General features: G+C 40.3%; 1 protein-coding gene across 1 annotated transcript in view; it reads left to right on the top strand.

Annotated features, from left to right (window-relative positions):
• tmtc2b (transmembrane O-mannosyltransferase targeting cadherins 2b) overlaps positions 1–17,508 on the top strand; it is an 81,872-nt gene that overhangs the window by 47,522 nt on the left and 16,842 nt on the right. The window contains exons 3-8 of the mRNA XM_005734796.1: positions 8,740–9,586; positions 11,034–11,148; positions 11,621–11,706; positions 13,295–13,479; positions 14,508–14,586; positions 17,247–17,368. Of these exons, the coding sequence (XP_005734853.1) occupies positions 8,740–9,586; positions 11,034–11,148; positions 11,621–11,706; positions 13,295–13,479; positions 14,508–14,586; positions 17,247–17,368 (1,434 nt within the window). The remainder of the gene's footprint in view (positions 1–8,739; positions 9,587–11,033; positions 11,149–11,620; positions 11,707–13,294; positions 13,480–14,507; positions 14,587–17,246; positions 17,369–17,508) is intronic.

Below are 17,508 nucleotides of genomic sequence, written 5' to 3'. Positions count from 1 at the left end.
AAATGTTTGTACTCAATGAAACAAATAAGTGCACACACAAAATTACTGTTGTGTTCAAGAAATGTGCACATGAGCATATTTACTGTGGTATGTCAGTGAATAAAAATTATTCTAAATCAACGCAAACAGTTTCACCTTTGGGTAGAGTGCAGACAGTGCTGAGAGAAGAATGAACCCTGCACTGCTAAAAAGAAGGAGAAGGTCTGACTGTAACACCTGAAACAGTGCCTGAGGAGGAAAATGGGCAAAGCACACCCTCCCATAGAGTCTCCACGGCAGTGAGGATAGTTTAAATTAAATAATACATTTACATTTAATAAATTTAAAAAAATTCTAACATATTGAATTTCCCCTAAGACTCACTGTAAAAACACGACATTAAAAAAGGCTAAAAAACACTGGAAAGCTATGACAAAGCATTTGTAGTAGTAGTAATATAAACAGAGCTCCATAGTGCAGTGGTTTACACATTTGCCTAACAAGCTAAAAATGCCCAGTTCAATGTCAATCACTGATGTGTGCTCATACATACATTTATACATATTTTATAAATATATACATATTTCTGTACATTGTTATCTGTATATACAAATTTCAGTTGCTTATGTATATAGCACCACTTTGTTCCTTCATTCTATATTTGATGTACCCCTTGCTATAAGAGCTGTATAACACCCACATTTCTCATCTATGGGATAATAAAGGTTTATTCTATTCTATTCTGTTCTATTCTATTCTAAACAGTCCGAACCGTAGTTTTGTGCCCTTCCCATTTAAGAAAATGGCGTGCACTTTTGTTTAAAATGATGATATGTGAGTGTAGCAGTGCAATATGAGGGTTTCAGTCAGGAGCAAGGTGCTCATTCAGACATAAAGCTGATTCGAATACTGTCAGATTAATGGAAATGTGTGAAAGGAGCGAGACTCACAAACAGCCGTCAAAACCAACTGATGATTCAGCTCAGATTCATTTTTAATTGCTTTTTATTTTGTGTGAACTCTTCATCATTATTACACAACAAGTCATCTTTTTGTTTTTTTACTTTACTCGGCTTCTCTCATGCTTATTACTGGCCAGTATTCACAGTAACAAATGACATGCTGTCACTATTTCTGTGGGCAACTGTAACAGGACACACCAGACAGAGTGGTTCAGAAAGTGGTTGACAGAAGGAAGAATGCAATTTCTACAACCAGCATGTGACATTCCTCCGACAGTCTATCTGCTTAGATTTGGACCCTGCTCTGGCTTTGAGTCATTCATTCATGCACCGTAGGAGCTTACTGCCGCTCTAAACCCAACAACACAATGGCTCTGATCTCCCAAATGCATAGTAATGAGAGAGAATCCAAGCATGTACAGAATAAATCTAGTCTGGACACAACTGGCAACATTTTTACTTTTTTTTCATTTATCTTTAAAGTTTCGAACTTGTACTGTAAGCAGCGCGGGGCACACACACGTCTCCCTCCAGCAACAAAAAAATTCCCCCCCTTCAAGCTTGAATCAGCATCTTGTCGCAGCGAATCTGCAGTAGCGGTCATATAGTCTGGTTGGCCCTTGCAGTACAAATAAATATGGGAAACGAAAGCCCAGAAATCGGGAACAGTCGGTTTATTTTTCAAACCATTTCTGTGGTTTCACTCAATAAATATTGTCTGTGAAACGTTAAGGCTTTGAGTCCACTTTGGTTTTCCATTGTCATTATGTTCTTATTGTTTGGGCAGCCTGACCATTTTGCCTTTTCCAGTGTGTATACAGAGTATAGAAGGTGATTTTAGAGTCGTTTCATTCTTTGTTTCTCAGATGTGACCCAGCAAATAAACTGGGAAAAACTTCACAAACTTCACAAATGCAAAATGGCAGAAGTTAGTGAATGAAATGAAATTTTGTTTCTTCATTCAGCAAGTTTGTCATCCTCCTCGTGGATACAAACAGTACCTTCCTCCCTTTACGTGTAGATTTCATCCTCTCAGCTGCTCCCTCTGATTGGATAGAATAAGGTTCACCTTCTCTGTGCCATTACAAATCTATAGATGTCTGATTGCAGTTGATGACAGAATAAATGGGAGAGAGTGACTCTGTCTGACCTCTGATTGCAGCATGAAAGCATGACATGTTTTAGCCTTTTACAGTAAGGGCCTTTAAAGCGGCTCAGTTAGAAACAGAGTGAGCGAGGCTGGAATGTTGACTTAATGGTTTTGAGAGAAATGGATCCCATGTTGCTGCAGTGATTATGGTTAATAAAGGCTGACCGAGAGAGCGTGAACTGGCATATTTTGTCATGTATTAGTTGGAAATATTCTTGCTCACATTTGCTTGCTTTCATCATATAAATTCCAGGTTTTTCCACAGCAGGTGATACCACAGAACTTACAAATGAAAATGTTATTTTCACATTTAACCTGTCAGTGTCTTTGATCAGTAGTGTGGTGGGATTCCCCTCCTGTAGGCCTCCTTCCCACTTTGTCTTACCTCCTTCTTCATTACAAACATATCTCTCTCACTGCAATGTACTCCACGTGTTTTGAATAATACTAATCATCATCTTAGTACTGACCAGTATTACAGTGATTATCAGGCAGCCATAAGACAGAGTCTCCGATTTACAGGTAAATTGATGCATGGAGTATTTCTTCTTCAGTCACCTTTCTCACTCACTATGTGTTAATAGACGTCGCAGCAGATGGCCCCGCCCCTCCCTGAGCCTGGTTCTGCTGGAGGTTTCTTCCTGTTAAAAGGGAGTTTTTCCTTCCCACTGTCGCCAAAGTGCTTGTTCATAGGGGGTCATATGATTGTTGGGTTTTTCTCTGTATGTATTATTGTAGGGTCTACCTTACAATATAAAGCACCTTGAGGCGGCTGTTGTTGTGATTTGACGCTGCATAAATAGAATAGAATTGCATTGAAATTACTGTTCATGCTACACAGTTGCACTTGTCTTTCTCAGATCAAGTCCGCAGCTTGATCCAACTAACTTGTTATATCTTACAATACATTTCAATGTACATTGCCCCTAAGTAATTTAACAGTCACCAAAAATTTGTAGTTGTGGAGTCACCATTTAAGAGTTTGAAAATGAGCCACGGATGTAACTTTAAACGTAAAAGCCAAAGAGCATAATAAACAAACATTTATTATATTTCTTTACTATAGAATAAAATAAAAGGGTTAAATAAATAATAAAATAAAACAGTTGGTGCACATGTGAGAGAAAATTGCGAGCCGCTAATTGAGCTTTATCATCAGCCATCTGTTGGTGATCCCTAACACACTGTTAGGAAATGGACAGGCTCGTATCTTGTCTTACTTGCTAACTATCATGTTTTACACCCAAAGTCTGTCTAACAAAGGGAGAGCACAGCAGCTGCAGCAGCAGAGAGATAGATGGTAAATTTGTGGTCCATCAACCACAAGCTTGATTAGTTGATCCAGCAGTCAAAGATCAAAGGCACGAGCACAGAATGTATCCATCAAGCCTGCAGAAAGGTTTATGCAGACTTTTTAGGGACTCGTACTAAATTCGAGCTTTCTGGGAGTGTGTGTGTGCACATGCGTGTGACAGAGGTAATACTCACTGATTGGTACCCTGAGCTCATTTTTTCTTTCATTATAAGTCTATCAATGTGAGGCAGGATCTTGATGAAAGGCCTTCTGCAGACAATTGATCTCAGTAATGATGAAGAGGTGGGGATAGGTCAGACATGCCACTTCTTTCACTGGATTTTCAGTTAGGTGCTCGCTGAAGTGAAAGCCAGTCACAGCGCTGCATTTTGATGGGCTACCTATATGTGTTGTGTGATTGATTTTTTTTTTCTTTTATTTTCTTGCGCGATAGAATAATGCCCATTTACCAAATGCAAAAAAGGCTTATGTGTACCTTGAGAAAAGAGCGTTTTTCTCCAAACAAATTAATTAAATTTCTCCCTGAGGTCTTTCCACTTTTTTGCCACAAACCTTCATTCACAAAACTAAATGGATGTTTAAAAGAAAAAACCTGATTGAGTTTTCTTCTCAGTCAAATGAACCTAATCAAAGTGGAGACATGGAAAAAGGCAGGCACAAACAGGGATTCTGTAATTGGCCTGTTTTGCATTTTATCTCCAAGGATATTTTATTCACACGCATGCCTTATAAAGCCTAAATTGTTTCAGTTCTCAGCTGATTGCTGCTAAAACACAAAAGAGAAGAAAAAAACACTGCCCCATGCCTCCTACAGGGTTGTGCTCAACCACCTATTTCAGACTAAACTGGATTATTGACAAAAGACACAAAGCGGGAACGCCTTGGTTTTCCTGCATAATAGAGCCGTAGCGCCCTGGGAGCCGTTGCCTGGTAGTAATTGAACTTATGCCTTTGAACAGTAGCTGTTTTTAACTGGAGGCATAGTATAGAGGATGCACATGTTTGTTTATTCCAGAGATTATAGCGACGGGGTTCATGTCCCAGAATATATACATTTTCACATTTTTTTCTTTTGCCACTTATATATTTTTTTAAAGGTCAGTGCATTTGGTGAAGTATGCCAGGAGGAGTAATGGAGTTACAAATGTGTACTGAAGCAAAATCAAAGGGCTGTTTTATGTTTTGGGTGCTGCCCGAAGACTTCGATATGCATAGAAAAAGTTGAACCTCAGTGCAGCACAAGAATTTGCATGAAACACCGCCTCAGTCTGCAGCACTGGCATATGGACGTGGTTAAGGAGGAGGTGTCTGAGTGTTAGCTGCTCTCTGGGAAGAGTCGAGGCATATCTGTTTGTCACATTTCCAGGTACGAATGATTAGAATTTAGGGCTGTCACAGGTGAATATGGACTGAACTGAAACATAGTTGCCACTTCATTGTCCAGTAGACAGCGATCTGCATCACGCCAAGAACAAAAATGATTTGCAGAAAAGTACACTGTAAAAAAAAATCGTGATATAAAAGTATTTTACAGTTTTGTACTGTTCTTCTAGAATATCATTAAATTCACATAAATAGACTGATTCTATATTTCAAATGTAAATTAACGTTAAATCACTCTAAATGTAATAAAGTATAATTTTCTTGTTTTGTAAATGTATCTGTCTGTACATGAGCATATTTAGATAAAATACATTCACAAATGCATCATAATTTCACAAATATTTGTCCGTTATTTGAAAGATTGAACTGTTAAATGTAATTCTATGGAAAAATATATAAAATGATTCGTATAAACTTTTTTTACATCAAATAATAATAATTATTATTGTTATTTAGGGCGATTGTGGCTCAAGAGTTGGGAGTTCGTCTTGTAATCAGAAGGTTGCCGGTTCGAGCCCCGGCTCGGACACTCTCGGTCGTTGTGTCCTCGGGCAAGACACTTCACCTACCGCCTACTGGTGATGACCAGAGGGGAATTATAAAGTGGAATTGTAAAGCGCTTTGAGGGTCTCATAAAGCGCTATATGAATGCAATCCATTGTTATTTAAACCAACTGTGTATTTCTGTACATTTACATATTATTATTCATATTGCCACATTCATTGACCTTGTTTATAGGAAAATTTCATTGTTTAATCACATTAAATTGTTCCTAATTTAATGTTTAAAAGCACTTGAAAAAGGCAAAATCCCATGCAAAATTAGGGCAACAAACTGTATTGTCATTACTGAAAATAACCGTATTTTCATGGGAAAGTTATTTTCTGGTATTTTCTGGTATTATTTTGGCGCCCCAGCTGCCGGAATATTACCGTTTTTATAGGATTTTTTTTTTTACAGCATAATTCATTAACAGCACTGAAACCACCTCAGAGGACATTCGATTGTTGTACGAATTGGGCGCCGTGACCGAGGACTCTCAGATTTGAACGATCTGTCAAAAACAGACGGAGCTTTTCTTCCTGTTTCTCCTGCAGTGCTTTAAGTTTGCAGCTTGGTAGCGTCTTGTTAAGATTTGCTTAAACCAGAGTCATCTAAAGAGTCTGTCAAAGATCCTCATAAATCCCAGCTGGATCTCCCTGAAGCAGTCATTGAGATGTGTTAACACTGCTCAGCAAGCCTCTCTGTTAAAGTCTGCTCAAAGTACAGCCGCTGGGCCTCAAAGACCATTTCAGTCCACTTCATTTCTTTGCAGGGTTCCTGCTCACCTGCTTAGATTCAAAACTGGACACAGCTTCTGTGATTTTAGAGATGATTAAAAGTGCCGGGGAAAAGAAGAGTTCATACGAAGTTCAGATGACAGCTTTTAAATCTGGGCTGTGGGGCAATCATTTTAAAGGACTGCTATATGTATAAGTGCATCTGATTTTCAGTGCTACCCAAAGCCAAAAAGCATGTAATTCATTCACATGTGCAGTGTGCAGCTCGCTAAGAACTTATCATGAGACAGACAGGTTATTCTGACTGGTATCGACATGTTCATTTTTGGGACTTCTTGCAGAGGTAATGATACCGTGTATCGTGTCTTTGCAGCAAATATGAACTAATGGCACAATGACTGGCAAAGTAAAAGCCTTTGGTTCTGTGCAAAGGTGATACATCTCATGCTGACTCTAAAGCTCCCCAGTTAACACTTCTCACTTGTTTGATTTGTTTAAAATAAAATTTAAAAAGCTGTTTTATTTTTTAGGTTTAATTTAGGCCAATCAGCTGCTAGCTGTAGCTTCATATTTGCATATTTGGGGATCTGTCTCATTTCATTGTTTTATGTTTTATTTTGACCAGTTCTGTGCTTCGTCCAGCAGCGAGCAGATCATAGATAGTTTCTTTTTTTCTATACTAGGCCTTCTAACCTTTATTTTGACCTTACCACAGACAGGTGGTTAGGTCAAAATAATTGTCATTGCTTTTTACGAATTTGTCTAGCCTTTCAACATAAAATCTAAACTAGATTGATTTTTGTTTCACTTGAGTGGTTCTTCTATTAGGATCCTGCACAGCGACTTATTGTTTCATTTCCCTAATTTGATGTCATTTAATAGCATCTAATGAAAATTTGTCTTCATCCTACCGTCTGCCCTGGATTTCCACAGGGAGCTGACCATAACGCTTTCAACAGTTGCTCAGATTAATGAGAAACTGTGGTCTGGATCTGACCTTTTGTTGCCAAGCGCCTAAACGACTTATCCAACAGTGGCATATCCTGGCACATCCCCACAAAATACTGAATCGCTGGGGGTTGATGTCAGGCCTCTGGTGAAGGGTTTGACAGAGCTGACCTTATGCGAGATCTTTTTTTTTCATTCTTGTGATATTTCCCCAAACTGTTTTGAATAATATATCCAATATTCAGCTGCGAGTCTGTGTTGTTGTTGTTGTTGCATAAGGTGAAAGAAGCCATTTGGGAGTTGATTTATTTAACTCTTCACTGTATCACACCAGTGGGAGTTGTTACAAAGTACTTCTGTTGGTTTGCCTTTTTATGTACGTGTCTTTTATATTCACCCTCTCCATCTCGATGCGCTGAATGTGATATTTTTCGTCTGTAGATCATTTCCATGGTGTCGCCTGCTGTGTTTTAAGCCTAATTTCCTGCTGCCTTTGTGTGGCAGCGACAGCTCTTTGTATTTGCAGTGATCATTAGCAGACAACAGCTGTCCCCAGAGGTTACTGAAGCCTTTCTTCACAGATACAATCTGAAATGACAACGGACAGGCGAGAAAATCAATAGTACAACCCCTAAGCAGTGGTGGCATGATGTCTATGATCACAGATGAGACATCATCATCCCCTTTGGCGTGTGGAGATGGAGAAAGATCACATTCACTGTGGGTTCAGGATTGCCTTGGGTTTCAGCTTAAATAATTGGATTACAGCATCAATGATGCCCTGGTGATTTATATGCAGGTGGCTGAGGCTCTTTGGGTGAGCTATCAGCCAATAGATCATATTTTGATGATCTATATTATTTGCGTTTGGGGTGTGAAATAATATTTTCAGTTTTTCATTCATTTTATTTCCAGGCCGTGTACAGGTTTCTACTGTCGGACACAAACATGTTTTTTTTAAGTTAGACTTTCCAACATTAGCACATTAAAAAAGGTCGGTTGGTCCTAACTTTGGAACAGGCTCGTGGAGAAACAGAGCCAGTAATTCTTCAACGCTGTGCCAGCAAATGATTAAACAAGCAAACACGCTATAAATATTGCATCGGCATTTCCACACAACATTTGGGAAAGTGTTTAATATTAAGCCTGTAACACGATGAATGGAGTTTATGTAGTTGTGTTTATTTTGTTATGTCTGCAGAGGCCATAAATAGAACATTAGGATGCAAGGTCACCTTTATTTTGAAAAATTCCCAAACTGACACAGTGTTAATGTTCTGGCTTTAATAAAACTTTATGTGGTGTTCCTCCTCTTGGAAGGCATGAAGTTCAAAGAAGGGAAAAAGGTGTCACAAAACGTAATTGCTTTTATTTCACAGCTTTCTGTGCAAGCACACACTGGGCACAACTGAAGGTTTTGATGAAACACATTTCAAAGCTGCTCCGTTTAGTCAACGCTTTAGGAATGGTTATTGAATCATTCACTTTCCGATGACTCGCTGCATCTGTAGTCGAGGCCACAAAGCAGCGATTCTGTTCTTCCACTCGTTGGTCTGGGTCAAAGTGAAAGTAAAGGTCCGAGAGTCGCAAATGTACAGTCACTGAGAAAACAGTTGCAGTGTGAGCCTTTAATGTTTGCAGTATATTTTGTAACATTTCCTACTTCCCTTTCCTGCAGATTGACGGTATAATCTCTGCTTTTGGTTTTCTTTGTCTTTCAGAGAAAGAACGCCCACCTGCTGCTGAACGTGTTTCTGCTGGCAGCGTGGGGATTCTTCCTATTGGCCTGTCGCTTCTACTGGATGGGCAACAAACCTCCAAACTTCTCCAACTCTGACAACCCAGCGGCTGACTCGCCCTCGCTCATCACCAGGACCCTGACCTTCTTCTACCTTCCTGCTGTTAACTTCTGGCTCCTCCTCTGCCCAGACACACTAAGTTTCGATTGGTCGATGGATGCCGTGCCTCTGATCAGGAGCCTTGCTGACTGGAGGAACTTTCATACAGTTGTCTTCTATTCTGGTCTGTTGTTGCTAGCTTGGTTCGGCTTGTGGACACATCGTGCACCGAGGGGAAAGGACACTAATGGCAAAGTGCATCATTACACCAATGGCAGAAATGGGAGCAGTAATGGGCACAGTTACAGTTATAATGATTATGAGCACGTGAACAATTCCAATACGGATGCTCACATAAATAATACGCAAAATGGGACCAAAAAGCACTATGAGAGCAGGACTCTGCTACCTACCACTGAAAATGTTGTGGTGTTCTCACTGGGCCTCTTGGCCATCCCTTTTCTACCTGCCACAAACTTGTTTTTCTATGTGGGGTTTGTGATAGCCGAGCGAGTACTGTACATCCCGAGTATGGGCTTTTGCCTGCTGGTTGCAGTGGGGATCAGGTCCCTCTACATCCGACTACGCCGCAGATCATCCAGAACAATGCTGGTGTACTCCAGCGCAGCCCTGGTTCTATTTTTTGGTGTCAAAACAGTTTTGAGGAACCAGGACTGGCAAAATGAAGAAATGCTCTACAAGTCAGGGATTTATGTCAATCCTGCTAAAGGTAAGATGTGTGCCTTTATTCGTATATGTGTAAACATGTAAAATCATACACACTTTATATGCAACCATTATATTTATTTGTCTGAATAATTCAAAGCAAATATTTAGGTGAGGTTTGATTATGTGCACCGTCCATTAGTTTGCTATCATCCTGAATAACTCAAATAACACATTTTAACTCTCAATATTCTTACGAGTCTATTCTAAGGAATACAACAGAGCTGTACTTTTTGATCTGACACTTTTCTTATACTCCGCATGCAATCTGTTTAATTGGAAAGGCACCATCTGTGACTGGCACCTTTAGTAAAAGATCAAATATTCTAAAGCTTCATATTAAAGGTCATCAAACACTGATTCTTATCCAAACCGAAGCTCTTGGAGCTGCTGAACGGAGAAGCAGGACAGGGCCCCACAAAGCAGCAGAAGGGCATGTTGTGTTAGCTAATTTCCCTTTCAGATTCTGCAGCGGCGCTGAGGCATGACAGCTGTTTGTTTTGGCAGGCCATCAGCCGAACCAAGGAGCAGAAATGTCCACGACTCACATTCAATAAAGTTAATATGAGATGAGAAAAGAGCCCAGTCTCATACACAAACACACACACACACACACAAAGTGTGAAATTGTGAATACACAGAATGTTTATGACACTTTTTTCACTGAGCGTTCAGAGCAGGTGAATGAAGAAAGCTTTTATTTTTTTCCTGTTATCCTAGACACTTGTGTGTTTTAAAAGCTGCACATTACAGCGGTGTAACCACCCGTTAATGGATTTTATCTTCCTATTGAATGAGTATTAGAGAGGGGAGATGGAATAATACCTCAAGGTTAAAAAGTACTACTCTTACACATTTAGAGCAGCGTGCACCTCATTAGGCGCATCTCTTGAGTCATAATAGTCTTTTATTTTTAATACTGTACACTTTATAAATTATTCCAAAGCAAATTGAAGAGATGCTAATGTTGCACGCTGCCATTAAGCATTAAATCCCATTATTGTACCTTTTTCTCTTCGTATTTATTACTTAGTTCATGTTTTCTGGATGTATTTCCACACTGCAGAGTATCTGCACAATATGTACAAAACATCTTGGCAGCCTTACATCTCCTGTCAGTTACTGCTCTTTGCTATTTAATGCCGTTAGCTATTCAGTGGCGCTGTGGTGGTCTTCTTTTCATACACACTGGAAAAACTGGTGGTTTATACACAAAGCTCCCCCGGTGTGCCATCTCTCTTCAGCAGTACTGTCTTGGTATGCCAGCTGCAGCAGAACGACGTCCTCCTCAGAGGTTAAAAGGCACTGAAGCCACGGCAGCATGAGGCTGTGAATAACAAAAGAAAATGATTACTTGCCATAGAAATGTTCCTCCTGCTGTTATAATTCACCGACTTTTTTCTTTTTCTTTTGATTAACCTTTTCTTTTGTGACCCTGTGTGACCCGTCAGCATGGGGCAACCTTGGAAATGTCTTGAAGAGCCAGGGAAAGATGGAGGGGGCGGAGCAGGCTTACAGAAATGCCCTGTATTACCGCAGCAACATGGCTGACATGCTCTATAACCTGTGAGTGTTTTTAATCACACTTATTGTTGCATTCAATATTTTCGTCAAACATTGGCCCCAAATTTTTTATTTGTTTGTTTGTTTTTAATCTGTTGATGCGACTGTGCATTTATAACCATCTCATTGTCTTAAAACGTGAATGAATGATTGGAAAAACTCTCCTTTCTCATGTGTACATTGATCAGAGCTCCTCTGAGAGGAAGTGCCGTCTTGTTTTCAATTCCCCGGGGCGCTGTCCGCCTGACAGCGTTATTAATGATGCTGTTTTAGTCTGCGGGGAAAACACAAAACACCGGCCAGTACTCACAGTGTGATCAAATGTCTGTGGTTTGCGAAACTGTTCCCTTCACATTTATCAGCTGGCTGATGTTGGTGTTTAATCATAACAGAGGCTTTTAACTGAAACGATCTCCTCTTTAGAGTTTTTAAAGCTCTAAATTGTCAGAACTGTCTTTTCCTTTGTCTGCTCCAGTGGTTTGCTGCTACAGGAGAGCAACAAGTTCTCAGAGGCACTTCACTACTATAAGCTGGCCATTGGGAGCCGGCCAACTCTGGCTTGTAAGTACAGCTCTCCTTTTTTTATTGACAATCTGCAGCACTTGTGGTCGTGGTTGTGCTGTGTCCAGGCAACAGCGAACACTGGCTGTGGTTATGTGAAGGGAAGGGAAGAGGTGGCAAAGGCCAGTGTGTGTACAGCTGAATTAAACCTTCGGTGCAGCTGTGCGACTGCTTTCAAAGCCCGATATGTCCACAGATAAAGCATAAACATTAAGTGATTTATTATGATTGAAGCCATGGTGCTTCTGTTTATTTTATTCTTGCTTTGTTCATTTACTTATTTTTCTCTCCATTGTCCTGTCCTCCTCTGCTTTGTCTCTTCTTCTCACCACGAGTTCCTCGCAGTTTTATCCATTTCTTTTGTTATATTTTCACCTCTTTTCTTTTCGCTCCCTGATTAGTGTAAATCACATTCTTACCTGATCATGAAATAAATTAGCTCCCCGTTGTTCTGCGCATCAATCAATGACAGATAAACAGACAATCCTGAAAGTTTCTTCCTTTATTCCCCAGATTAATTATACACCTAATCAAGATCACAGTTAGACTAGAAAATTTCCATTCAGCGTGCAATTATCCAATCTGTTAACGCTGATAACAAGGTTAATTAATTACTCTAAGCAGCACACGTTTTGAAGGCGGATGAGAATGTGACAGCTAATGTGTGTTTTTTCAAGGTTACACTATTACTCACTGGCTAACTGGGAGCTAACTGGGCCAAACTGTCACATTTATACCCGGCATGCACATTTATCCCATTCTTTGATGAGGCACTATTGATTTGTGTCACTTTTTTGAGAGAGAGAATCAGTTGTTAGAAGGCTGACGAAATTGGAAAAGTTTTCCTTTGTCTCTGTTTTTCTTATCTGCCGTCCATCGTCTGCACAGCCTGTCGTTGGGAAAAGGGTTCAGATATTTACCATCAAATGCACAACAATAAGCAGAATGGGTAAAATTGTTGTAAGGTGGAAGAGTGAAGAGTAGAACATAAGCATCAGGATAACGATTTTCAAGGACGTTGGAGGGAAAACAACAAAAACAAAAAGGAGGTTTTTTTTCTAGCTATTTGTTTTTGATTTGATATGTCCTGATTGATCTTCTGTTTCAAGTTAATTTATTCCAGCAGCCAGACTTGATAGGGAGTTGTTTAGAGAGGAAGGCCTACAGAGACTAATTACCCTTCAGCTGCGTATTGATCATTACTGTAGATGCCGTCTTTGACCGTTCAAGAGAAAGTTTAACGTACATTCAAAGTATCCCGCGGGACGTGTGCAAATATCAAACATACAGTAAAGCTGGAAAAGCATCAACAGTAGTTTAATGAAATTCATATGAAAATGATTTTTTTAGCCGTTGCTTCAAATCAACAGAGGCAAAAACAAGGACTTTGTTGGGAGAAGGAATCCTGGATCCCAGATAAATGAGCCACGCTACAATATTATGTGCTTTATCACTTGATATCACTGTGACTGGAGCGTCTGATGCCAGTTTATCATTGTAAGCACAATTATCACTGAGCTTTTATCGATCGAGTGAAGCGACAGGAACAGTCTAAGCTTTCTGTTTGTGTTTCGTTTGATCCCAACAGCAGCCTACTTGAACACAGGCATCATCCTGATGAATCAGGGTCGCCTAGATGAGGCCAAACGCACTTTCCTGACCTGTGCTGATATCCCAGATGAGAATTTGAAGGACCCTCACGCCCACAAGAGCTCAGTCACAAGCTGCCTGTACAACCTGGGCAAGCTGCTCCACGAACAGGGACACCAGGAGGTAATGACAGATTGCAGATCTCGTATGCTAAGAACATATTTAAGGCAATAATAACCTTATAGCATGTCATAATAAAGGTTAAGGATACAATAAAATACACCAAGTGGAGGCAAGAATACTGTTTTTTATTTTTGTCAATTCCCCCCAAAACCCGCCCTTGAAACAGGAAAAGGAAATGTCTCGATTGCATTTGCAGTAATATAAATCTTTTTTTTTGTCTCATCTTTGTTTTTTATATTTGTCTAACAAACAGATCCATTGCTACCATGGGAGTTGAAACAGTACTCCTCTGCATACGTAAATGTTGGAAAATTTCATACCACAGTGAACTGAGATGAAATGCAGGCAGTTACCCAAGCAGCCTTTTGGGGAAACAAAAAAAAAAGCTTACTTTTATATGGACATGTTACAAAATGGTCTCAGTCATAGGGGACAAAGCGTATGTGCAGATACTCCTCAGGCTGTTTCTAACAAATTTTCTCTTTCATGCCCCAAAAGACCTCCAGCGCTGGCTAAAGTAACTGGTTTTCCACTCGCTGTACATTTATATTGAAAATACGCGCCGATGCTGCTGATTCAATCAGGAATGAAGCGGTCCTACGGCCGATTCAATAAAGGCCTTTCTAAATTGTTGGCATCCTTGAGGAACAGAGCATTCCCACTTCCTCTGACCTCTAACCGCAACATTTGCTTCAGCAATAAAATACTTTCAGGTCCTTCTGCCATTTAAACTCTGAGCGAGTCTGAGGTGACTTGCCGGACCAACACATTATACATGCTAAAGTCAACAAGCGACACGGCTCTAGTTGTCTTAACAGCCGTGACACTGAGGATAGAGCCTTTGTGCTCAGCTCTGTATGAAGCAGCCTTCTGGCGACCCCCAATTCCACGCTGTGTATTCATATTGTCATGGCCCCGGCTGCATGGGAGGAATGACGAGTTACCCCAGAGCCGGCTTCTCTAGCGGGGTCTCTGTGCTCTCTAATGCAAACGTCCCAAACCTTCTTTTTTGTGTGTTTCATTCGCAGGAGGCCCTCTCTGTGTTTAAAGAAGCGATACAGAAAATGCCGCGACAGTTTGCACCGCAGAGCCTCTACAACATGATGGGTAAGAGCTGCTCGTGTTTCAGGACCATGAGCGTAATAGATACTGTTTTTACTGTGGAAGAAGAAAGTCTGTGGAGGTCTTGGAGGTATTATCAGCTGGTCATCACACATTTATGCTTCACAAAACACAAGAAAAGTACAAAGGCCGTGTACTTCCTGCATATTGTGTATTATTTTGGACTATATTTCTTTATTCTATGCATAAAAGTTAAAGATCTGAGATTTCCAGAGCAGGCTACTATAAAAGGCAGTAAAACATGAAAACTTCAAAAAATCACTATTCAGGTCCATAATATCCTGTAAAAAGAAAGAAAGAAAGAAAAATATTTGTAAGGCACGGTGTCATAAAAATTAGTAATACGAGCCAAAAGCAGGATTTCTGTTGGTGTTGCTGAGATTTTTTGTGGGGTCAAAAACAAAAGTTAGATAAATACACGTATAGCAAACTGTGCTAATTTAAAGGAACGAAGGCAGTGTGTGAGGCAGCTGATCTGATTCATACAGTTAGACAGAGGTAGACAATCGGAAGCTTTACAATGTCATGTTAAACAGATGCTTTTCACTGCAAGAGCAACCCAGCTTGTTGCATTACAGCTGTAGAACAGCTGCTTTCAGCCTCATTATATCTGTGCACTCCATTGCTTTTTCTTTTTTCTCTGCCCTTCCTGCTTGTTTTTCTCTCTCTCTCACACACACACACGCACACACACACACACACAAACACATATGAGGCTACTTATACACACACACAGAAAACCTGGAACAATAAGTAATCCAGACTAGGCAGTGCCACAGGTTTGCTTATGTGTTGGCAAAATGCAATGTGACGGAGCTCCTGAGATTATGTCAAAATGTTGATGAAAGCTTCAGGCCCCATTAAGGAGCAGCGTTGCGCCTGTAATGGAGGCACCGAGCCACAGATCTGTGATTTCTGCAGCTTAGCGTTGTTTCCTCGCTGAGCTGATTTGCACATTTGGCACACCTGCTCATATCTATTTTCAGTTTCACTCACTGCGCTGCTCTCATGCTGTTTGTCAGACGCCAAGGAGCAGAAGCTTTCATCAGAGGCGGACCTGGGTGGTAATCTGTACCCTGCTGGTCTCGCTCCAGCTCTTTCTGGTTGGCTGAGGAATGTTCCACTCCGAGGAGCTGGTTTTCAGCTCCTTGGATTCGATGTCACTTCTAATTGCACGTTAATGTTTGTGCTAATCTCAGAGGTACAGAGGTCTGCTGCCAGGAAATGGAGTCAAGTAATTTGGCTGCTTTTAAGCCAATCAATATAGGAAGAGGTCGTGTCAAAATGGACCAATATGTGCATTTTTAAACAGCTCAGCACCTTGGATTAGCTATAAGTCACTGCAGGTTAGATAAGCCTCTATATAAACATGATGATTATTTATTAACCTTCGAACTAATAATTCAGTATATACATTTAAAATAGCCACCGGTGTAGGACTTTTACACACAGAGGTTTCCATTATGACCCAATGGAAATGGAAAGCTTGGTGTAATGCTGCCTAATCCACTCTGCTGTTGATGGGAGTTTTGTTATTATGTAGCTACAATCTGATGGAAACATGCAGCATGAGGCTGTAATGGTAGAGCAATAATAGCTACACATGGCATCGCTGCAGCAGGTAGCGCTGCATGTTGGATTTTTACACCTGACACAACCCCAAAGGGATTTTTGGCTCCTCTCATCATCAGAACAGGGATCTTTCACTAGTTAACCAAATGTGTAAACCACTACAATCTATAACTTGAGAAAAAATAACATATTAACATGTTTTGGAATAAAATTAATATGTATTTGCATTATTTACATGCATGCACGCGTCTGTGTGAAAGAGGTATCTCTATGTTATCACTTATATGAGGATGTGTGTTTTCATGAGACTAAAAGGCTGTGGGCAGGCGTATGTCACCTGCTGCTTATCGCTGTCTTTTCAGTAAAGCGATTAATCTGAATCCCCACTGAATTCAAACCTCAGTCTCCTCTTGTCTAAACAACTCTTTCAGTCATTTGGCAGTTCATAAGACTTGGTGTAGATTGAAATATAAACCATATTACAAGTCATATTTTAACAAGTGGGCTTTATTCACACTTTCCCCCTAAATACATCATGATGTTGATTTTTACTGTGTTGCGTTACCAGCCAGTCAGTTTTTTCCAACCATGCGAGGGTTGCTGGATAGCTTTGTTATTTCAGGTGTTGCTTTAGCAGGCAGAGGGTCAGATGTGGTGGTGGGGGAGGTATCGGATGATGTCTGACAGGTCAGGAAGAGTGAAGGAGGACAACGGGAGAAATCTTGTCCTATTGTTCTGTAAGCATTACGGTGAATTTCTGCTATAATCAAGCACACTTAGCTGAAATGAATTACTTCAGGAAAAACCCTGAAATAAGAGCATAAATAATTTCTTCAGTATGAATCTAACATGTTTAAGCAATTGCAACATCCTCCAAAGCCTCTTATTACTCCATGTGTTTAAAATATGATGAAAGTGCTGGAAGAAGAATCATTGAGTTTGATGACTGGATTATAATCTGAATTTGTTGCCGCCCTGTAATAAAAATCAAAAGAATAAAAGACAGCTGTGTGATGTTTTAACCTCTGACACTTGAATTGATCCCTCATGTGACGCTGTCTTTGCCATCACAGGAGAGGCCTACATTAGACTGAATAAGCTGACTGAGGCTGAGTTTTGGTACAGAGAATCGCTGCGAGCCAAGCCAGACCACATTCCTGCACATCTCACTTATGGGAAACTTCTCGCAATGACGGTAACGTTGTTTTTGTTTTGATCCTCCCTTATCTGTGTTTCCATTCAGTTTGCTATCGTACGTTCTAGTGAGTGTTCTGATTAAACACTACCCTGCGACCAACTTTATTATTTAAAGGTGTGTCCCACATTTAGTGTTTG

The sequence above is a fragment of the Pundamilia nyererei genome, unplaced genomic scaffold, assembly GCF_000239375.1.
Source record: "Pundamilia nyererei isolate P.nyererei 1_Seehausen unplaced genomic scaffold, PunNye1.0 scaffold00060, whole genome shotgun sequence".
Classification (NCBI taxonomy): domain Eukaryota; kingdom Metazoa; phylum Chordata; class Actinopteri; order Cichliformes; family Cichlidae; genus Pundamilia; species Pundamilia nyererei.
The sequence above is the reverse complement of the archived record's forward strand: the minus strand, read 5'-3'. Positions and strand labels throughout refer to the sequence as shown.